This window comes from Myotis brandtii, unplaced genomic scaffold (assembly GCF_000412655.1).
Source record: "Myotis brandtii unplaced genomic scaffold, ASM41265v1 scaffold123, whole genome shotgun sequence".
Taxonomy (NCBI): Eukaryota; Metazoa; Chordata; class Mammalia; order Chiroptera; family Vespertilionidae; genus Myotis; species Myotis brandtii.
Window position 1 is genome coordinate 12,989,096 of NW_005354291.1, and position 24,391 is coordinate 13,013,486.

General features: G+C 38.8%; 1 protein-coding gene across 3 annotated transcripts in view; it reads left to right on the forward strand.

Annotated features, from left to right (window-relative positions):
• Positions 1 to 24,391, forward strand: part of PDE7B (phosphodiesterase 7B) — a 274,020-nt gene that overhangs the window by 226,487 nt on the left and 23,142 nt on the right. For all 3 annotated transcript variants that reach the window (XR_001360702.1, XM_005859041.2, XM_005859042.2), the window contains 5 exons: positions 11,932 to 12,083; positions 13,955 to 14,018; positions 15,786 to 15,881; positions 17,904 to 18,004; positions 19,597 to 19,728. Coding sequence is in view for 2 of the 3 variants with exons in the window: in XM_005859041.2 (XP_005859103.1) it covers positions 11,932 to 12,083; positions 13,955 to 14,018; positions 15,786 to 15,881; positions 17,904 to 18,004; positions 19,597 to 19,728 (545 nt within the window). In the remaining variant the exon portion in view is untranslated. The remainder of the gene's footprint in view (positions 1 to 11,931; positions 12,084 to 13,954; positions 14,019 to 15,785; positions 15,882 to 17,903; positions 18,005 to 19,596; positions 19,729 to 24,391) is intronic.

The following is a 24,391-nucleotide window of genomic DNA, read 5'->3' on the forward strand; positions in this document are numbered from 1 at the left end:
AATATAATACCCATTTATTTCAATCCATCAAATCAGAGGATTCATTTCAGTGAAATATAATTCAAGTAATCTTTGTAACCTACAAAGAGAAAGGAATTCACTTACAATATACTTTCTTTCCAAATAATAAAACATAAAGGATGCTTTCTAAAAGGTTTTGGAGACGCATGTTCCTATCTATACCTCTATCAATGGATAAACTTTGTACTAGTCTATGCCTATGCTAAAGATGCACTTATAATCATTTCAGAAAATTCATCAAATTCAGAAAAGAAATAGAAATATTGTGTTAAATGAATGAATCTTCCCTGTTCTGGACAATTCATTCAAGTCAACAATTCCATAGTAGTTCCTACAAGGAGGAAGGTAATGTGCTACAGTAGGTATTAAAAATAGAAAACTTATACCTCATTTGGTAATCACCTCATACCTTCATTTTTTATTCAATAAATGCCTTTTAAACCAGGCACCATACTATATAAAAATGGCCCTATCCCAACATGGTATACAATAGAGTTCTACATGGTAGGAGAGCTGAGAAGATCCACTACTATGATACCAACCACAGAGTGTTAGGAGGACTCACAGAAGGATCTGATTGAGAGGTGAGGAGGAAATACTTGAGGTGGGAAATTGAAGGGTGGATGGCATTTGAACAGGTAGAAACAATATCCAATTGTAAAGGAATGTGGGAATCAGTACAGAAACAGAAAAACATGGGGACATGGGGAGGAAAAAAAACAGCAAGAACAGACACCTAGCTCTAGCCGGTTTGGCTCAGTGGATAGAGTGTTTACCTGTGGACTGAAGGGTCCATGATTTGATTCCGGTCAAGGGCATGTGCCTCAGTTGCAAGCTCCTGGCCCTGGTCAGGAGCATGCGGAAGGCAACCAATCGATGTGTCTCCCTTATGACAGTGTTTCTCTCTGGAGGGGGAGGAGGGAGAGGAGGAGGAGGAGAAGGGGAAGAACAGACACCTATTTATCTGCAAGGGAACTGGTGGGAGATAAAAATGGAAAAATAAGTTGGCATCACGTTGTGGGGAGCCGTGAATACCAGAATTAATAATATAAATGTAGCTAAGTAGACATTGGGGAGCCATTGAAGAATTTGGAGTAGAGAGCTGACATGATGGAAATTGTGTTTGAGGAATAAATCTGTCAGTGGGAGGTGAGATAGATTGGAGGGGACAACTGGAGGCAATCAAGGGGTTAGTCCATGATCCTGGGGTAGAGGATAAGCAGACAGATTGAAAGGGGATCGTGTATATTACAACACACATCTGGAATTTTTGCAGTGAACTATAACGATCCAAACACATATCTCCAAATATAAGAACAAACTTATGTAAAATATATGCTGAGAACTATGGAGTTAATGCAGCAGTTTTTAACCTCTGGAGACTTAGAATCAACTGAAAGTTTGGTCATCTCAATTTGCTCACCACAAACCACTGCCCTCAAAACCCTGGATTTGCTAAACATTTCAAACTCTGAGAAGCGGAGGGTTCAATAAAACCACATTGTGCCTGGCATATATTTCTTCTTTAGGACTGAGGAAATTTGAGCTGCTTCTCACTAATTCATTTAAATTTCATTCAAACTGGGATTTTGAAAAGTCTCTCTATTGCCCAGAAAAGTCTTAAGAGCTTATTTTTAAAGCCCTTTTCCCTCCTTACAAAAAGGAAATAGTTTTTCAACCATCCCTGAACCCCAGAATTTAGAGATTCATAATCCACGGGTTGGAATGGGGTGTATATTAGGTAAAACAATAGGCTAAAAACAGCATATTTTGTCAAAAAAGCAGCGCATTGGGTAGTTCAGGAGGACAAGGATTTTAACCCTCTTGGACACTTTCTGAGCACATTTTCCTAGCACTGATGTAGCAGGTGTGGGTACAGTGAACTGAGGAAGGAGTTCATTCTATTCTATGACTCATATCAGCCATGTTGGTTTTCTCTTTACTGTCAGGAACATAAAAGAGAAATGACAATTGAAAAGTAAACATGTTAAAAAGTGGAACTAGAGAAACAATTTACCCTGCCTTAAAGACTCTCTTTTTCCTCCTCCTCCTCCCACTCCGTGGCAGTGTCAAAGCAAAACTCTTCTTTTAGTGACAGCCATCAAGTAGTCGTGAGTGCTGTACATAGAAGAGCTGATGACATGGAGATTTAATACATCTCCATTCAAGACCTCAATTTAGAGAACTTACTTCTTAGCTCCTTTTAACTCAGATATATCATTTGCAAATATTTTCTCCCGTTCAGTAGGTTGTCTTTTTATTTTGTTGATAGTTTCCTTTGTTGTGAAGCTTTTTGTAGTCTCACTTATGTTTGTCTTTGTTGCCTTTGCTTTTGGTGTCAGATTCAGAAAAGCATCACTAAGGCCTATATCAAGGAGATTACCATTTATGTTTTCCCCTTCGAGTTTCATGGTTTCAGGTCTTATGTTCAAGTCTTTAATCCATTTTGAGTTAAATTTTGTGTATGGTGTAATATAGTGGTCCAATTTTATTCTTTTTCATGTGTCCAGTTTTCTCAACCCTTTTTGTTGAAGGGGTTGTCTTTTCCCCATTGTATATTCTTGGCTTTTTGTCATAAATTAAATGCATGTATATGTGTGGGTTTATTTCTGGGCTCTTTATTCTATGTATCTGTTTTTATGCCAATATTATACTTTTTAATTACTATAGCTTTGAAATACAGTTTGCAATCAGGGAACGTGATGACTTGATCTTTGTTCTTGTTTCTCAAGGTCACTTTGGCTATTTGAGATCTTTTGTGGTTCCATACAAAGTTTAGGATTTTTTTTCCATTTCTATGAAAAATGCCATCCGAATTTTGATAGGGATTACATTGAATTTGTAGATTGCTTTTGGTAGTATGGACATTTTAACAACATTATTTTTCCAACCCATGAGCACAGACTGTTTTCCCATTTATTTGTGTATTCTTTAATTTCTTTCATTGCTGTCTTAGAGTTTTCAGCATGCAGGTTTTTCACCTCCGTGGCTAAATTTATTCCTAGGTAATTTATTTTTTTGGATGCAATTGTAAATGAGATTTGTTGTCTTAATTTATCTTTCTGCTAGTTCATTATTAGTATATAAAAATGCAACAGAGTTTTGTGTATTGATTTTGTATCCTGCAATTTTACTTAATTTGTTTATTAGTTCTAACAGTTTTTTGATAGAGTCAATAGGTGTTTCTAAAATAACATCAAGATTATTTCTATATTTTAAAAGGCTTTTTGGCAGCTTGTTCTTTTTATGAATAAATGGAGACTTTAATGTCTAGAGAGGTTAAACAGTGAAAGGTGAGAGTTGAGTGGTAAAGTCATTACACCTAAAATCAAACTAATTAATTCTTCTCCACATTTTTTTAAAATATATTTTTATTGATTTCAGAGAGGAAGAGAGAGGGAGAGAGAGTCAGGAACATCATGATGAGAGAGAATCACCGAATGGCTGCCTCCTGCGTGCCCCCTACTGGGGACCGAGCCCCCCTACTGGGGACCTAGGCATGTGCCCTTGACCAGAATCGAACCTGGGACCCTTCAGTCCACAGGCCAATGCTCTATCCACTGAGCCAAACCAGCTAGGGCTCAACATTTTTAAAACTGCATCTTTAAAACTAGAATTTCATCCTGATTTCTCCAAGGCTCATTGTTCTTGAAATTAGAACTGTAGCACACACGTAGGAAAGTTATTTAATTCTGTCATCATACATTTAACACCTATAACTTGCAGCATATTGTGCAAATGCAAAGAAAACTAGCAGGAATCTGGCCTCCTAGACCTTCAGCCTAATGAGAAAGTCAGATGTGTAGATAAGAGTGAATTTGCAATCATATAGGCCCAGCTGAGTGTTATAGAGGTCAGTCACTGCGACAGGAGGGCCTGGGCCCAGAACTCCATTTGGGGGTTTGAGAAAATGATTCCAAAAACTAACATGTATGTTTTAGCATGTTGTACTTTATAACTGGAATATTATTTTTAAATGGCATTTGATTATGATATTTCTGTAAACTGAGAGGATTTATTCAAATTAAATCAATGAATTTTATGTGAAGTTTTCATCCTGTGTAAGATTATGCGCTAGATATAAGGGATTACAAAATTGGATAAGATGGTTTCTGACCTTGGGGAATAATAAGTTATTTACACCAATAACTCTGTAGAACAAGACATATTAAAACTTTTATGAGAAGAGTAAACAAAGCATATGAATAACCACTAACCCCGGAAGGAATTGTATTATAAGTATCATATAATTATTAAAACATAATAACAATAATTATATAACATATAAGTATTATAATAATTATTAGTGCAGTTTAAAAGTAGGGCATTTGTTATTAATATTATTTTAAAGATTTAGTTGGATTAATGTTCTGAAAGTATTGATATTAGATTCATGGAGTTGGGCCTTCATGTTTGCTTGAGGCGAGTTCTGTTCACTTAAATAGAAAGGTTGTCTTTGTTCCTGGTATCACCTGAGGTGCTCCTGCACCAGCCACTAACATGCATACTCTGGAAACAATGCAGGCAGACCTTGCTGAAGGAACCAGGCATAGAGCTGACAAAAAGAGCCTCATCATATAGGTGTGCTTATAGCTTTTTTTATCCCAGGTATTTATTCTAGGTTTAAGGTTTCTCCTGGTGCCAAAATTTATTAGCCCTTCTGAAGAGAATATGTCATAGAGAAGGTACTCAAAATGAAAATAATTTTTATTAGCATTTTTGCATTTAAGCCAACCCCAACTTGTGAATTTTTTAATTACCATACTGGCCATGCCAATTTAAACTTTATAACCCTAAAATTAGTGTCTAAATAGCACAGAAATGTGTTAATATGCACATATTTGTGAAATTCATAAAAGAACAAGTAAGCAGAAAATGGATTTTACAATGAAGGTCAATGTGCACATAGATTAGGCAATGAAACATTCTGGAGCAGCATTTTATAACCATTCCAAATGGGATTTGGGGACCCATAGCCCATAAAACAATAAAATTCAAATAAAAAGCACCATTAGGATGATTTTGAATGCCTTTAAGTAATAATCTTTTTAATTATATAAAGGCATTAAATAAACCAAGTGTTTTATTATTAGGGACATTGTCAAGACTAAATTTTCACAAGCTGAATTTAGTTGAGTTATCTGTAAAGCTTAGCTTCGCTAATCATTTAAATGTCTATTCAGAAATACATATTATGATATATCTAATATACTAGCTATTCACTGAAAGTCCTTTGGAAACAAATGTGTCAGATCTTATTCAGTAATTGTACAACACATTTCAACACTTCACAAAGCAGTATTTATGACTATTATTCACAGATTGTTCTTTATATGGGTTTTTTTTCTCCCAACTGTACCTTCATCTTCTTATATGCTAATTTTTCATTATTCCACATAGCACAAAGTACTCCCTAAATGAAAGTTGATAAATAAGTTATTAATATTGTTTTAAATAAATTTGTTTTGGCATTATTGAATGTTCTTCCTCTTTAGAGAGCTACCTTGAGGATTTATTTTTCATTTAGCTTTATGTATGTTCTCAAATAAGAAAATTAAGCCCTTTTGCTTTTATAAATAGCTACCTAGCATCAATTCTGAATTATTTTCTTGTGATTAAAGAATATCCAGATGGAAATACTAAAAAGCATTGTCATGGCTTGCCTTGGTAGTTTAAAAAATATTGCTATATATAGTATATGCTACATTTTTTAACCTATAGGCTACCATAAAAATTAACTATGAGATGATTTTATTGTCTAGGTTTATTTTATTATTGAATTAGTAGGGGCCCAGTGCATGAATTCCTGTATCTTGAAAGGAACTGTGGGCTGCAAGGCTGCCGTAGGCACAAGGGCGAGTCTCGGCCCATCCTTCGCACCTCCACCTGGCCCCTCCCACCTGGTCCCCTGTCTGCTGGCAGCCCCACTCCCACCTCTACTGTTCCCACTCGCTGCTGGTGCCAGCCCTGCTCGCACCTGCTAACGGCGCAGAGCTATCAGGACCAGCTCCGGGCACCAGCAGAGGGTGCAAGCAGCGGCTCTGGCGCCAGCAGCGGGTGTGAGTGGGGCCGGCGCCGGCAGCAGATGCAAGCGCCAGGTGGGACTACGGCGCGCAGGAGCAAAGAATTTTCAGTACCCACCAGAGGCTCGCCCCAATGACAGTGACCAGCACCCTGCCTTGGTCTGGCGCCCCCGCTCACCTGCTCCACCATCCCGCCATGGCCAACGCCCACCATGTTCTGCTCATGCCCCCTGGTGGTCAGTGCACATCATAGCAACCAGTTGTTCGGTTGTTACGCCATTCGGTCTATTTGCAGATTAGCCTTTTATTATATAGGATTTTTACATTATCTGTGCTTATGCTCCAAAGATGTGATAGGACTGGAACTAGGGTGAGGGACTGAGGCATTTACCTCAGGCTCAAAATTCAAGAGGGTACCAAATAACTCAGTAATCAACATATCATATTTTAACAAAATATTTTTAAAATAAAAATTAAGGCCAAGAGCCCTAGCCGTTTTGGCTCAGTGGATAGAGCGTCAGCCTGCGGACTGAGGGGTCCCCAGGTTTGATTCCAGTCAAGGGCATATGCCCAGGTTTCAGGCTCGATCCCCAGTAGGAAGTGTGCAGGAGACAGCTGACCAATGATTCTCTCTCATCATTGATGTTTCTATCTCTCTCTCCCTCTCCCTTCCTCTCTGAAATCAATAAAAATATTTTTTTTAAAAAAATTAAGGCCAAGGAATATCATAAATTTAAATCAAGATCAAGAGATCTGTGTTCTGTCATGTTTGTGGACTATTATCTGTTTGATTACAGGGTGAAACAAACAAGTAGGGAAGGTGAGAATCTTGTTTTCTTCTTTGGTTTCAGAATAAAATGGATTTAAACTTAATATCTCCATTTCACAGGATCATTAGATCAATAGTATTTTAATCAAAATGACAATTTTAGTGAAAAGAAACTATTACTTTCTGATCATCTACATTTACTGTATGTAACTCATGTATGGAAAAATAACATGTAACTCATATTTAAGTCCATATCCTCATTTCACAAATTTCCCTAATAGTTTCATTTATGGAAATTTTTTCTAATCCAGGATCCAATTCAGGGTCATGCTATGCATTTAGTGCACAATATCTGGCATCTAATATTATGAAACAATACCCAAGTTTGTCTTTTATACCATTGACATTTTTTAAGAGTATAGGTCAATCATTTTATAGATTATCCTTCAACTTGGGTTTTTCTGATATTTCCTTTTAATTGAGGTCAGATGTGCCTTTGGTGGAGGAACACTACACGGCAATATCACATTACATCAGGAAGCATATGAGGTTAGTTTCTCCCATCACCGGTGATAACTTTATTTAAAATAGTAGAACATTTGTTCACTAAAGTACTACTCATTTTTTTTCTAATGCATATTTGAGGGGAAGATACTTTGATACAATGTAATTATTTTGTTGCTTTTTAAACTTTGGCTTAATAATGTTAGTATCCATGGATGATTCTATTTGAGTCAGTTTTTACTATGAAGGCTGCAAAATGGTAATTTTCTAACTCTTAATTTCATCTACATTATTGGTTGTCACTCTCTGCAAGAAAGAACTTTCCCTTCTCCTTATTTATTTATTTGCTATTTACTTGCTTACTACCAGTATGGACTGTGGATTCTTCTGTCAGTCAAGGGTTTATGATCCATTCTCCCATTTTCCATTTTGATGCTCCAGTTTTCCCATATTTGCTCAGAGGGATCCCTTCAAGTTGTCTCCTCTGTCATTTTTAAGTAATCCCATCACTATTTGAGCTCTCCCTTATTTTTTGGCATAACAAGAAGTTATAGTTCATCTTGTTCTTTGCCTGCCCTAGTTTTCAGCCATTTCACCAAGGTGGTCTGGTTCCCTTTACTGAAAAATTGTATTTGAAAAAACAAAATCTGAGTGCTAAATATGCTTGTCTACTAGGACGTTGTTGCTTCTAGGCATACAATAAAATGTGCTCTTTCAAGTGCATAGTTCAGTGAATTCTGACAGATTTATATGCCCATGGTCAATGCTCAGTCTTCATTGTATTTGATCTATTAGCAGCATTTGAGACTGAGGGTCACAACTTTCTCCTCACAATATTGTCTTCACTAGCCTCCCAAACAATGATACTCTCCTGGTTTTCCTCCAACCCCCTGGGTACTCCTTCTGTCTCTTGATCTTTTCTACTCTTCTCCATACCCGTTAAAGTTGAAGTACTGCAGAACTCAGACTTGGATGCTTTTCTCATCTGTATCTACACTCGTTCCCTAGGTAATCTCATCTGACAACTCCTAAATTTATGTTTCTAACCCAGTCTTCTCCCCCAAGCTCTGGATTTTATATCCGCTTATTTCTGTTATTTCATGTGCGTGTGTTTTATTGATTTCAGAGAGAGGAAGGGAGAGGGAGAGACAGAAACATCAATGATGAGAGAGAATCATCAATCGGCTGCCTCCTGTACGTCCCCTACTGGGGATTGAACCCACAACCCAGGCAAGTGCCCTGACCCAGATTCAAACCATGACTTCCTGGTTCATGGCTGGACCCTCAACCACTGAGCCACACTTATTTCTACTTGACATCTTCACCTGATTTTCTAATAGACTTCCAAATTCAACGTATGCAAAACTGAAATCCACCCCCACACCTGCTCCACCTGCAGCCTTTCCCATCTCTGATGATGGCAGCTCCATTATCCTGGTTATTCAGGCCAAAAACTTGGAGGTACCCAAAATATAGTCAGGACCTCTTCCCTACCTCAGCACTGCTCTCACATGGTGTGAGCAGCCATAACCTCCTGCCTTGAGTATTTCAATGGCCTCAACAGGTCTCACTACATCAAAACTTACTCCTATAATCTGCTCTCAGCACAGAAGCCAGGATGACCTATTTTAAATGTAAGCATGATTGTACCACCCTTTTACTCAAAATTTTTGAAGTGGTTCCATGTTTCACTCAGAGTAGAGCCCAAATGTTGCAATGGCCTACAGGGTCCTGTATGATTCTCATACCCCCTTTGCTCTAAGCCCTCACCTCTTACTCCCCGCTTTTTCTCCCATCTCCATCCCCACAGGACAGGTGCTGCTCTCCCTCCTGCATACCAGCATGCTAGGGATCCTTCCCACTCTAGGGTTATTGGTGCTGGTCCCTCTGTATAGAAGGCATTTCCCCAGATATCTGCTTGGCCAGCTCCCTCATCTACTTCAAGTATTTTTTTTTAATTGCAGACTCTAATGACACCAAACATAACTCCCCTCACCCAATACAGAACTTCTGAACCCTCATTCCCTGCTTGCCTTTTTTTTTTTTTTACCCATTGCACTTAAGACCTTCTAACACATTGTTGTAAATTACTTCTTCTTTATGTTTATTGCTTATTGTCTGTCTCTCTGTCCTAAAATGAGGACAGGGATCTTTGTTTTTCTCACTGGGGCATCTAGAACTGAAGGATCTCATCAGGTTTCTAGAACAGTGCTTGTCTGTCCCTTGTAACACTCAAAATATTTTTTATATATGTATTTTTTGTTGATTTCAGAGAGGAAGGGAGGAGAGAGAGATAGAAATATCAACGATGAGAGAGAATCATTGATCAGCTGCCTCCTGCATGCCCCCGACCGGGGATCAAGCCCACAAACCAGGCATGTGCCCTGACCAGGAATCGAACCATGACCTCCTGATTCATAGGTCAACCCTCAACCACTGAACCACACCAGCCAGGCTCAAAATATTTTTTAAATAAATAAATCACCTACTTTATCTTGTACTTTGACTTGATAAACTGATAAAAATGAGTAAGAACTCACTAGTAGAATTGAGTCATATAATCCATTTTTAATACTGATATGTGCCTAAACACCCAACTTTTATTATATTCCTCTTATCTACTTGTTTGCCTCTTTCCACACATGAAATCTAGATTCATTTTAAAATAAAATAAAAAATTAATTAGGCAGCATTTCCAGAGAACAATAGGTTTTGTCTGCCCTGAATTATGCCTTAGCATGTATAATACAACATAAGTAACAAACCGATATCAGTCACTCACTCACTGTCGGTGGGGAGGGCTGCATTGCTAAGGAACCCCGGACCACTGTTTCCGCTGCCTCTGGCATCCACTGTGATTTTGAGCTCCATAGAGGGAAAGGGCAGATGGGAGGAGGCATGAGAGAAACCAAAGTTCTTTATACATGAACAGTACATTTTCCTACTAAACTGTTCAATTGACTCCAGATCCAAAATTGGCAGCAGATGTCTCTTACGTGGCCGTAGAGTGACTCACAGCATTTCAGCTGAGACAAGACTTACCTTGACAGGCATTTAAATAATGTGCTTGGGGTATTTCTGGGCAATCACCACGATGTCAACAGTCAAGTTTTGAAAGGTCCATGTGAATGAGTATTCAAATCTCTCTACTGACAGGATCAGACTCTCACGGCCACCAGCACAAGAGAATGTGCTCCATTAGAAAGCAAACGCTGCATGTCAGGAGAACGTAGGTGGCTTTTAGGCTGAGATTGTTGGTGCCTTTGCCACTGATGTTCTTGGAACATTAGAAAACATTTCCCCTTGTCTAAGCTAGTGTATTCTCAATCCTTCTACTTCAGGTGCAGGGTTTGATCAGACTAGAATGAGTATAGGATGAGAACCTAATCTAAATTTTGGAACATTGGTTCTAATGCAGCAGAAAAAACCTTAACTGTTTCTTTAAATGCATGCAGAAGTATGGGAATTTTTCTTACTAAGCATATTGGCATCTTTAATAAGAAAATGCAGTTTTTAATTCATACACTTTGTCTTTGAAAATTACATTTTAAAATATCTCAACTTTTAAAAATTTTTAAAATGTATTGGTTTTTAGTGAGAGAGGGGAAGGGAGAGGTGGGGAGAGAGAGAGACAGAGAGAGAAAGATTGATTTGTTGGTCCTCTTGTGTATGCATTCACTGGTTGATATGTGTCCTGACCGGGTATCCAACCTACAATCTTGGTGTATGGAGATGATGCTTTAATCAACTGAGCTACCTGGCCAGGGCTAAAAATATTTCAGTATTTTAATAAATGTAATATATAAGAAATATTACTTTTTGTTCTAGAAAAATTTTAAATATAGAGTTAAATAGACTATATTTTAAAAAGCATTGAGAGCATCTTTATAAAAAAACTAGAGGCCCGGTGCATGAAATCTGTGCACTGAGGGAGGGTTGTCCCTCAGCCCAGCCTGCACCCTCTCCAATCTGGGACCCCTCGGGGGATGTCCGACTGCCGGTTTAGGCCTGGACATCCCTCTCACAATCCGGACTGCTGGCTCCCAACTGCTTGCCTGCCTGCCTGCCTGATTGCCCCTAACCGCTTCTGCCTGCCAGCCTGATCACCCCCTAACCACTCCCCTGCCAGCCTAATTGATGCCTAACTGCTCCCCTGCCCCTAGCTGCCCTCCCCTGACAGCCGGTCGCCCCCAACTGCCATCCCCTGCCAGTCTGGTTGCCCCTAACTGCCCTCCCCTGCAGCTTGCCCCCCCCCAACTGCCCTCCCCTGCCAGCCATCTTTTGGCAGTCATCTTTTGACCACATGGGGGTGGCCATCTTGTGCAAGGGCATGAGGGTCAATTAGCATATTCCCTCTTTATTATATAGGATATGTTTTTTATTTTTATGTGGGCTCCCTACTGGGGACCGAGCCCACAACCCATGCATGTGCCCTGACTGGGAATCAAACCGTGACTTCCTGGTTCATGGTTCGATGCTCAACCATTGAGCCATACCACCTGGGCTTGAGAGCATCTTTAATACTTCTCTCCTTTATAATACCTTGTATTTTTACATAGTGGGTAAAATGGGCCTTATAAATATATAATTTCTGAATTTGATTACTTTCCACAGATACAACACACTCAGGGGAAATTGGCACCAAGAAAAAGGTGAAAAGACTGTTAAGCTTTCAAAGATACTTCCATGCATCGAGGCTGCTTCGTGGAATTATCCCACAGGCCCCTCTCCACCTGCTGGATGAAGACTACCTTGGACAAGCAAGGGTGAGCTAGCTACCCCTGTGCCACCTCACCGCAGACAGGGGCCGAGAGCATGTGCCGCCACGGGTAGTAGGGTTGAGTCCTGCTTCTGACACTGAGGTGCTCTGTGGCTTTGGCTGGTTACTCAACATATCTGAACCTTTTTCTCTAATATAAAATGAAGTTAATAGAAATACACACCTCATAGGGGTGATGAGGTAAAGCATGTTTGCATGCTAAATATATTCATACCTAGTTATTTTTGGTGTATAAATGTGCAAAACATATTGAACCCATTGAATTATCTCATTGTAATAGCTACCATGAAAATAACCCAATAATTACCAACTCTTAATTCCATTTTAAGATAGCAATATGGTGCATTGTCTTTTTCATAATTTTTAATTCATTCAAATAATTGTTACTAATTTTATAACTATTTTTGCCATTCATTGGTCCAACTGAGGGTAGACACTAATGTGTGACATTCTAAACAAAAGCCTGCAGGCTATCTCTAACCCAAACTGCCAAAGGAATTTAGAGTTTAGAAATAAACTGCCTCAGTTTAAATATAAGTCAAAGGTAGTGTCTTATAGTTTACATGCTAAGTAATATTATGCTATATATATACTATTAAGAAATAAGTAGCAAGTAATATCAGAAGAACTAATTCCTAATATTAGGTCGACAAAAGAGAAGGGGTCGGGTATCACTCCTTCTAACAACCCAAGGCCTGAATTGAGCGAATTTGTTTGTTGTTGTTCATTTGTTTGGTAAGAGGAGAATAAGACCAAGCTCTCAGCACCGGAGCCTCCATGACAGACACGCTCAGTGGTGCCTCCCCTCTAAGCGGCCACCTCTCAAGAAAGGCAACATTGAGATACAGAAAGAGCAGCGGGCCAGAATTCAGCACCAAGTCCTGGCTTGGCCCTTAGATTTGTATGACTTGGGTAAAATGCTCACGCCATCTAGATCTCACAAACAACCTCTTAACCCTTCATTGCCCTAATGTTGTTGTGAAAGTCTTTGTGGGCCACGATGAGGCCTTTGGATTTTTCACAAGATACAAAGAAGCCATTCAGGGGCAGCTAGGGGAGCAGGAGCTGATCCTTACCTTAGCCATGGCTGTGAGAGGAGAGGAAGGAAGGCAGTTGCAGAAGCTACAGTGAGGAGAGAATCAGCACCTGCAACTTTGTGTCTTAACTGAGAGTTTCTAAGCATTGGGATATTTTAAAAAGAAAAATAGGATTATAAGCCTATTGAAAGTAGGTCTTTAGATTACCCCAATATTTTCAATTGCTCGCTCTTCAGTTTTCTGTTACTGGTTCATTTCACATTTAGTCCCACGTTGAGCAGAATAACATGCTCAGCCATCATTTTGACTCCATTTTATTAAAATTAGTTGTAAACCTGCCTTAAGCGAATAATAGTTTACGATGTAGAGACTTCGCTGAACTATAGTTTTAACAGACACCTAACATGGGTGTGCTTACTATGTATAAGCACTGTTCTAAGCCCTTAAATTACAGGCATTTATGTTTACATATGTTGCCTTATTTAATCCTTACAACAACCCTCTGAAGGAATAATATCAGCCACATTTTTCAAATTCGGAAACTGAGGTACAGAGAAGTTAAGGAACCTGCCCACAGTTCCACAGCCAGTAAGAGACGTGGTTGACATCAGATCAGGCAGACTGATCCCTGAGCCTGTCCCTTTAACACTATTGTGATTAGCCAGTAGAGTAAGATTTATTTTACCACAAACCAGTTGTACATTGATAGTAGAATGCTACTGTATTATCACCATCTTAATCGTTTAATCCACTGTGTCTCAAAGTGAATATTTGAGTCTTCAATGTGATTCATTTGAATGGTTTTTTGTTTGCCTTTCAGCATATGCTCTCCAAAGTGGGAATGTGGGATTTTGACATTTTCTTGTTTGATCGCTTGACAAATGGTAAGTCACCTGAAAGAATTCACACTAGAATATGCACCATAAATGGGATTAATTTTATGAAAACAATACTTATTTTTAAACATTGGTAATCCTTTTTCCCTCTTTCCCCCACTTTCTTTTATCCCTCTTTCCCCCACTTTCATAAGTCTCCAGCCACTCAAGGAGGACCAGGGCAGGGGAAATTACTGCCGAAAAAGAATAAGGAATAAATTCGGCCTTAGAGTCTTAAGACAGTTTCCTTCTGGCCTTGATGATCCCAAAGGAATTAGGAAACCACAGATTAGATTCTGTCCTTGCAGAGTTTTTTGGCTCTCTCCAAAAGGAGGAAGTTCAATGTTAGCCAATAATATTAGAACCTGCTCATCTGATCAGTCCTGCAGGGCAGGTATTGTGCACTTTCATTAAGTGAGTCAAACCTGCCCTGGCGCCCGGTATTGTCCAGGTATGTTTGGCGTCTTGAGATGAAAACAATTGCTGAGGATAGAGTGGAAACGCTTAGGCTGCAGCTGAAAGGAAAGTAGATATTCTCTTTGGTTTCACTTTAAAAATTTTTGTGCCTACAAAGGCTTCCTTTAAGAAAATAATAAAATCCTATTATATTTTCATCTGCCTATTCAACAAATGCTGATGAGCTTAGGGAGCCAATGAAAGACATCATATTTAATGCTAACTTTCCTATGTCCCACCATCTACCAAGCTTGTGATTTGTCGTTGCAACTTGTTTTCTCATCATTCTATTACTTGAGAAACAACATATAGTGGAAAGAGTACAGCCTCAGACCATAAAACTGAGCTTTCCACTGTGGAAAGCTAACTAGGCCACATAGGGATGGATTCCATAATTTCTTAGCTCCCTTTGCTCAAATCATCTGAGAAATTGGTACCAGTAAATGAAATTAACTGTGAACCAAAGAACATGTTCAAAAGAGATTATACTCATGACTCAGAAGTATGAAATGAGCACATGTCAAAGATTTGTTTAACTCAATTAGCGATGTAGTAAGATGCTACGGATCTTTCAAAGGAGCATTCAAAGAGCCACACATATATAAGCAGTAAGAAACACATGAATTTATAAATAGCTGTAAAACTGGGAAGAGGAAATCAATTATATTTCCATCTGAACTATTTCGTTTGCATGTATATGGACAAGAGTTGCTTGAAATACTATCAGTTATCTACAACTTGAGAGTTGTGAAATAGCCCAAAACAATGAAAGTTGCAGAAACACTTAGAATGAGGTACCCTGGAAGAGTATTCTTAGGCAACACGTTGTTTTTATTTAAGACATCCAGTCATCTTCTTGGCCCATTTCACAGTCTTTCATAAATTCTATGATACTTTTAAAATTCAAAATCAGGATTCTTTAGTAAATAATATTCCTTCAATATTTACATGTTATTGTAGCTTCAAATTTGCATCTTTGCCAGCTTGAGGTATAAAATGTTTCAAGGTAAGTATAATCTTGATTGATACCTAAGTAGGCAGATTCCTTCTATAACTCCTTATAACTCTTAATATTGCTAACAATTCATTGCCTTTGGTATAGGGAGACAATCTAAACTAATTTTCTTTGTACAATAATAGAAAACCTAGGACCAGATCATAGTAATGATATCCTTTATGCTTGAATAATTTCAAATTTAAAGGGGAAAATAAATGATCCTATTAGAGACCTTTCATCACAGAAACTGTGGATCCTATTGTCAATCTTGATAATTTAATGGTAATGAAAAGGAGTTAAAACTGGTGACTGTTTTCCTCCAGGAAACAGCCTGGTAACACTGCTGTGCCACCTCTTCAACACCCATGGACTCATTCACCATTTCAAGTTAGATATGGTGACCTTACACAGGTTTTTAGGTAAGTCTCTTTTTTCTTTCATATTCCTACCTCCTTTGCCATGAATAGTGGCAGTCCACAATAAACTAGCAGGAACCCTAGCATGGTAGATGAAGACCTCAAATTAATCTCAAATTATCTCATCTTAATTTTAAAATATGGTTTACCCATTTAAATCCCTGAAAAAAAATGTTTATTTGGTTAGTTATGTTTATAGTAGATAAAGGCTATACAGAGAAAACCAATAAGAGCAGGTACCCGTCAAAGAAGTTACTGATCTGTTCACATGTCAATAAAACTCCAGTAAGGCATGCCTCAAAGAATCCCAATCTGGACATGAGTTGTTGAATATCTTCAATAGACATTTTTTTTAGTAATAAGAACTACCATTTATGTAGTGGTATGTTATTTCTAATCATTTCAGCAACCCTGCAAGTTGGGCATTATCCCCACCACTTGGCCCACAGTTAAGGAGAAGTACAAAGTGGTCTTGTACCTTGCTCAAGGTCAACAACTTATCATTGGCAGAGCCGCAATCTAAACCCAGGCTCTCTGACTTGAAAGACCACCATCTTTCCCCTTAACTCCACCATCACTCTCTGTCCAAAACAGCCCCAGTCTTATTTGACTTTACGTGCATCCTTATTTATCTGCCAGTGAATTATCTAGGGCACATTTTTAATCACCACATAACTTTCTGCTGCCACTTAGCATGTTTCTGGCTTCCGTGCTTTGAATTTGAAAGCTGACTTGATGCCATCAATAGTAAAATAGCAGTGAAAATGATAGCAACAGTAGCAGCAACCAGGCTTATATGGTGCTTACATATGCTGGGAACTCTTCTAAGGACTTGCATATATTAACACTTGCCATAGCCCTTTGAGATTGGAGTCATTGTTATTCCCATTTTATAGAGAAGGAAACTGAGGATCCTGTGGTTAAGTCACTTGCCTGATACAAATAATAATGATAGGGGCAGAATTCAAATATAACTGTAAAGTAAACCTGCTTAATAAAAGGTATACATGACACAACAGAAATTTTTTAAAGCAGCCACAATATGGATCAGTTTCAGAAATACAAATAACCTCAGGCAATTGAAGTTAGATTGCTTGAGCAAAGTAATGGCCATGAATAAGGCCAAATAGTTTTGATTTGTCTAGAAAAGGAGAATGCAGATACTTTGGGCATGTGTATGCACTCAGAGTACATGTAAAGAATGCAAAGATTGGATGACAAAAATAACACCAGAATCCAGAGCCAAACTCACAGCATGGGCTGACAAAATATGACCACACTTGCAAACCTGGATGTTCTATACACACTGGTTATATTGCATCCTAAGCATTGCCTTGGTCATTAGCTGAAGCAGGCTAGTGGCTTCTCTAAATAGCAAATTAAAATTCCCTTGCTTATGTCTCTACTTGATTCCAAGAGCACTCTGGTCCTTAAATTGGAAGGGCATGAAAGATGATAACTATTCTGAATGAGGCAGAAATAAAGCCAAGGAGTCCTCAGTTGGATCAACACAGTAAATAGAAAATCTGCCCGAAGAAGTCCCAGATTTGCTGTGGTCAGTATTTGTTACTCAAGTGGTAGACCCATCTTTGGATCTCAGGATTCTGATGCTACCTACTGGGGCTGTTTAAAAGGAAACCTCTCTTATGGCATAATATTCATAAATGGCAGCAAAATTAAAGAATTAAACTGTAGTGTGAAGTAAAGTTGTTCGTTTCCTACATATTTGTTTTTCCTATGAATGAAAGCCTTCATGAATGCCAGAGAGGGGTGATTAATGAAGGTGGTGAGGGTTCCCAAGGGCCTCACAAATCCTTTCAACCTTTTCCCCATCTGCCTTCCCCCTTCTCGCCACTAAAAGCAGCTCAGTAGAACTGTGAAACTCCCAAGCCATGTTCATTTTTAAAGAATCCCTCGGGTGCACATTTTGGAGACACTAATATTTTTAAGCAAAAGGGACCCTTAATAAATCTGAGGTCTTCCTGTTTGGGTTTTAACTGACTGAGATATCTGTTTATCTCCTAGTCATGGTTCAAGAAGATTACCACAGCCAAAACCCGTACCACAATGCTGTCCATGCAGCCGATGTCACCCAGGCCATGCACTGCTACCTGAAGGAGCCAAAGGTAAGGCCAGACCCGGCTGCCTCCTCAGCCATCTGCAAGTGCCAAGTCAGAATAGCTGTTATGGGTCCTTTATAACACAAATACAAATTGTTTAGATTCCAGTTCCAATATCAACTCTGATAATCATGCAATACTCATGAAAGAGGATGTAAATTTTCCGAGGTTTCCTTTCATAGCTTGTATGAAAGGCTGCATTAGGACAAAAAAAAATCCTCCCCATGATAGTCTGCATCTTATGTATCTTCAACAGTCCCAGGAACTAGCCGTTTTGCCTTGAATCTTTGCTACAAATGGTACCAGCATTGACATTTTCTGAGAAAGGTCCCCCACCTCATGGTTGTTGATGGACAAATAGAATCAAAACTCCTCAAGGCTCAAACTCCACTTCCTACTAAGGCAACTGAATATCCTGATTCAGGCCCAAGAAAATGAGTGAATGTCACAGACCTCTTAACAAGCATGCTCTGATGTCATCAACCAATCCAAAATTAAAAACATGAGAATAGTGCTTGTTACTACAAACCGAGGCATTTCTTAGTCGTATGAAGTTGGTATAACATAGAGGATGAATTTCATAAGGTTTTTGAAAATAAAATCCCAGTCCAAGACTCTGTTCAGTTCAATCAGTTTTAACATCAACCACCGACTATGCAGATGCCAAACAAACATTCCCAAGACAAAACTGGGTAAATGCCTCATCCGTATAAAATAGCCCGAAGACATTAAAGGCTTTCTTTTTTAATCTCTAGGTAGCCTGAAAGTTATATATTTAAAGTTAGTGTTAGATTCCCATTCCCCTGCTTGTTTTCCTAGCTAACAGAGAGAGAGAGAGAGAGAGAGAGAGAGAGAGAGATTCTCACACACCCACACACTTCCCTATTACACATTGAATAAATATGCAAATTTTGCAATTCATTTTTTAATATGTTTTTATTGATTTCAAAAAGAGGAAGAGAGCGGGAGAGAGAGAAACATTGATGAGAGAGAAACATTGATTGGCTGCCTCCTGCAAGTTCCCTACTGAGGATTGAGCCCACAACCCAGGCATTTGCCCAAACCAGGAATCAAACAGGGCAACCTCCTGATGCATAGGACAATGTCCAACCAACTGAGCCACACAGGCTGGGCATTCAGCGCACTCTGAATTTCATATTCAAAGGGTGGCAATGATATAGTGGATGGTTGAAAAATACAAATTATTTTTTTATGTGTCCATCATTTTGGTTTTAATGTTTTACTTCATTTGTAGTTTTCTCTGGAGCAAGGCTGATTTCAGGATCTAACTTCTCCTTACCCACAGGCAGGCAACAACACTGCAACAATAAAAGGAAACAGAGTGGCAGTAGGAAATGGAGGGAACCTGAATGGTCTACACAATTTGACTTGCTCAGTTACTTTCTGCACAGTCCTTTCTTTTTTCTTGCAATTCCATGTGACTCTCACCTCACCGACTGCTTTAGAGGATAGAAGTCTGGAGGATGAAAGGCCTGGACAGCTTTGTGATGCTTCATTCAGTATGATTTAGCCAAAACAAATGGTAACCTGTTTGTGAAAACATACCCTTTGACCTCCCAATTTGACTTTCTTAACAGCTCGCCAGCTTCCTCACACCTCTGGACATCATGCTTGGACTGTTGGCTGCAGCAGCCCACGATGTTGACCATCCAGGGGTGAACCAGCCGTTTTTGATCAAAACTAACCACCACCTTGCCAACCTGTATCAGGTAGGAGAGCTCAACACTGGACCAGGCACAGAATGGCCAGCTGCCTTAGACCCAGTCCTGGAGCCTGAATCTCACCCTTGGAGATGGCTTCATTCAGGGCCAGCCACAATGATGACCACAGCCAAAGAGCATGGGTTTGAAATAGGTCCAGGATATCCCCCCAAAAGGATTAACTTGGTTTACAAGGATCTACAAGGAATTCAATTTGCTCTGAAGCAGATTTGAAATTATTAGAAGTCAAGCAGCATCCTTACTCTCTGATGGTCTGAGAGTATCTGTGTCCCTGGGAATTATCTCATATATCATGGCTAATTGAAGCTCATCTTTGTAGGACTTCTATAAATGATACTGCTCAGGTGCAACCCTAATTCAGACTTATGTCTCTAGGGCCATTTCTGTACTTTATAGGCCTCTGAGTTAGAGGTATTTTATCAAAGACAATAGACATTGTTTAAAAAAAATAGTTCAGCAGCATGAAAAGATTGGCCAGGAGAATTTTCACCCCATGATACGGTTTCAGATTTTAAGCCATATGTCATAAATGAATTATCCCCAGAGTTTTCAGCAGGATTCTTTGGAGACCTTTGGTTGTCATTCACAAAATCATTACATACAAGAAAATTATTTATCTCAATTTTAGTAGAGCTTTTGTAAAAAATTTAGTGCTGAAAGAATTCCTGGCAGATCCCTCCCATAAAACAGCTTCCTTCTATAAGATGTTGCAGCTTAAGAATGCATTTATTTCCAACAAAGCACAACTGGAACATTTTCAAAAGCCTTTCCCATCCAGTTGATTTGCTTTGGGCATAGGGAGAAACTGGTATTCCAAGGTTTATGGCTCCATCTGGTATGTATTTTAGCATTGGGCTTCCCTGGGCTGTCAGCCAGCACCCGGAGCTGGGATAGATACAGTCATGAAAGAAATTAAGAAAAGAAAGAAAGCAAGAGAAATCAATCAATGCAATTGGCTACTTAATCCATTCCCAAATAATCTAAATGCTTATATAACTTCAATTTCTCATCATCAAGTAAATTATATCAATGGGAGTTTGAGAGTATTACTGCTATTGGGTAATTTATACATAAAAATTAGGTTCATCATACTGTACTTTGGCATGTAGTAAGTATATATAAAACACATAATGAATTCACATTTAGATAGAAGTCAGAAATATACCAGATATTAAAGACATAAAAACAAGAAAGTAAGTGTAGATTTCATCAATAATGAAGAATTAAGTACCCACTGCTAATTAACAAAAATTGATTCTCAAAAGCAAGATACTCTATCTTCTTAGGATACTAAAAAATGTTCTCAAAAAAAATGGATTCCTTACTCAAACCTTTGAAGTGCAAATAGTTTTAATAATTTTTATTAACATTCCAATACAACCAAATTCTCCAGCCTTTTCAATACAACATATAGTTTTGTATATTTTTCATCAGCAACTATTGCCTATATTTGATGATATACTGGGATCTAGACATACAAACATGAATAATATATAATCTCTGCCCTCAAACATTTGTTCAAACTCTGATGTACAAAATCCAAGAAAACGTAATCACAATTTGAGAAAGGTTGGAGGAATTACCTAAAGGTATGCATTTAGATACAACTTTTTTTAAAGTCTTTGAAGAGTAAATGCCTGTGTTGTTCTTTACATCCAAAGATATTACTATAATCAAGTGAGTTATTATTTTTTTCTAGCAGTGAATTTATCAGCATCTAATCTTTGATAGAACAGAAAAAGGCCCTTTTGACAATGACTAGAGAGAAATTTGGATACAGGACTCAAAACCACATTCAAGATACTGTCTTCATCAGTCTCCTGCTCGACTGGTCTTAGGGCCTCTTGGAGGCTAGAGATCTATGTCTTTATGTTATAGAAACAATGCTGAAGGCAAACAAGTATTATAAAATTACTTCCAATATGAAACTTTTATCAGCCAAATGAGATTTCAATTCTGCCCCCAAAATTGATGCTGCCTTTAATATTTGGCTATATACCATTGTTGACTATCTGAAGGAACTCCCAAAAGATAAATTCCCTGTTAAATTCAGTTTTTAAAAGTATGTAACTGACCTTTATTCAACACTCACTATGATTCAAATGCTGTGCTAAATGCTTTTTATGTATTATATTATTTAATCTTCACAGTAGCCCAGTTAGGTGGGTACTATTATTATACCTATTTTACAGAAAGGTGAAAATTGATACTTAGGAAAGATCAAGTATTTTTCCTTAAAATAAACAGCTAATTAATAACAAAGCTAGGATTGGAATGCAAGTCTTTTGTCTCCAGAGACGAAGTGCCTACGCACTATACATGCTGCCTCTAAAACTCATATAAATTACCTACTATGTGCAGAAAACTAAGAGCTCTCCTCCAGGTCATCCTATTGCAGTGAGGGAGACAAGAGGATTAGAGATCAGTGGCTTAAAGCAGGAGACTTTGCTAAGTACTCTATAGTAGACAGTGAGAGAGTGTGGTGGGAAGACAGTAATTGATTCTACAGATGGTTTCTGAAAGTAAAAAAAACTCATGGAGGAAGCATGGTGTAAACTAGCCTTGAAGCATGTGTAACATTTTGAGTAACATTTGGAAGTCACTAGAGACAGCACAGTCTGGTGTACTTTTGTGATTAAAACCCACAACTTCATAATAACTGAAAACGGACTGTCCCTATGGCCTTTAGCTGAGCATACTCCTGCCATGAACACACCCTACTCTCAGATCAGTGTCTGATAAATTCCCTGTAGATTAGCTGTACCGAAAAGGACCTGGGTCAGAAAATCCCCACACTGCGCAGGCTGTAGATGAGGAACTGGCATAAGTCTCCAGGTTTTCAATTTCAAGAGGAAAAATCATGGTACATAACATATAAGCTGAGTGAGACCATTAACAACACATGATATTTAAAAATATTTTGGAATTGTAGCCTTTTAACCTACCAAGGGTCTGTTGGTTGAAACATGAATGAACTTTCAAGAAATTACATGCAGATTTTGAGCATGTACCTATGCACATTTTTCTAGAGAGAGGACCTATCACTTAGACTCATATTTTAAAATGAATTATAGATTCAGAAAATATTAAGAACCATGGTAATGAGTGAAAATATATTTATGTACACACACTACATATATTATACAATATATTGTGAAATTATACAGAAACATGCACTCACATTTGGTTAACAAAGATACAATAGAAAGGATGTGCTGGGAATTATGTGGCTTTGAGAACACCCTGTGCATGACTACTACAATCCAGATTTACTATAAATGAGATGAAATGAAAGGACGTCCTCTCCCTCCTTTTGTTGGCTATGTTCTTTCAGCTCGGATACATAAGATCGTTGCATAATGCCTAGCCTGTGCTTCTGCCCTGAGACAAAGAGAGAGCCAGGGCAGCTGGATGAAGGCTGGGTCAAGGGGCTCTCTCCCATTGTCTGTGTCTGGGCTGGGCTCACTAGCTGAACTTCCAACCCAAGTTCAACATGAAGGCCATCAAGACACTTCCACCTGGCACCTCTCTCATCCGAGTGGAAACAGTCCAGGTGTCCATGGTGGACTGAGAGGGAAAGAGCATGTGAAAGATAGAACCCACAACTTGCCTTCTGTCCCTCTACCCTGCAACCCCACACACACGTGGGCTCAGCCATTGGGCAAAGTAAGTATTAAGTCAGATATGGTATTATTACAATTGCAAAAGAAATCACTTTTAGTTTAATTTAAAATTGAATTCCCTTTGATGGAATCCAACTATGTATTAACTAGTGACAGAGCAACCTAAAGAATAAAATATTTAATAATTAATTGCTCCATAAAATTTCATATTTATTATATTTTATACGGTCTTGCAGAAGTTTATAATCATTTTCTTAGTCACTTATCACAAACACTAGGAGGAGGTCAGCATTTTTAACCACTTTTTATTATTTTAATGACTCTGAACCATAAATATGGAGCTGACAGAACCAGAAGTGTTCCTCCCACCTGGTCCTATGGCCTCTTCTCAAACAAGCAACTGCATAGGTGATACGTAACTTCATGATCCCTGCAATAGCAAAGCTGTTTGGGCAAATGTTGTGAAAATATTAAAAAGGAGGCTCAACTTTGATCTTCTGCTTGATAAAGTTTCTGCTGTTCATGGCAAGGTGGCTGGTATGTGGCAGGTCCGGCCCTGATCTGAACACGGGCCTGCCCCTTGGACAACAATGAATGTCCAGGCTCCTTGCTCCCAGAGCAGTGACTTGGGCAGGTGTAGGTCGGACAAAAGAGCGATATCTTCAAACAGGCAGTAAACGTAGCAGTGCTGTGGTTTCTCCAAAGGCCAAGGTCTGTTCCTCTGAGACCTCCTGGGCTGGGACTCGTGCAGCATTGCCAAGGAGACCACTTGGCTTGTTAAGGAAGAGCTCAGCCACTTCATTATCTCCTAGAGTCTTGCTTCTCTGTTTCATGAGCAATTAAAAATGAAAACAGACTATGTTCATGTTGTTTTTCTTCCTGTATCCTCTGGTTTAAAAGAGTAATTAACTCTGACTCCTGTTGAACACCAGACTCAGTTTAGCAACATCATCCTGAGTATTTTAATCAAAGAAAGTGTCCAATAAATAGCCCAGGAATGGCGGGGAGACAGTGGGGGTGGGGGGGGG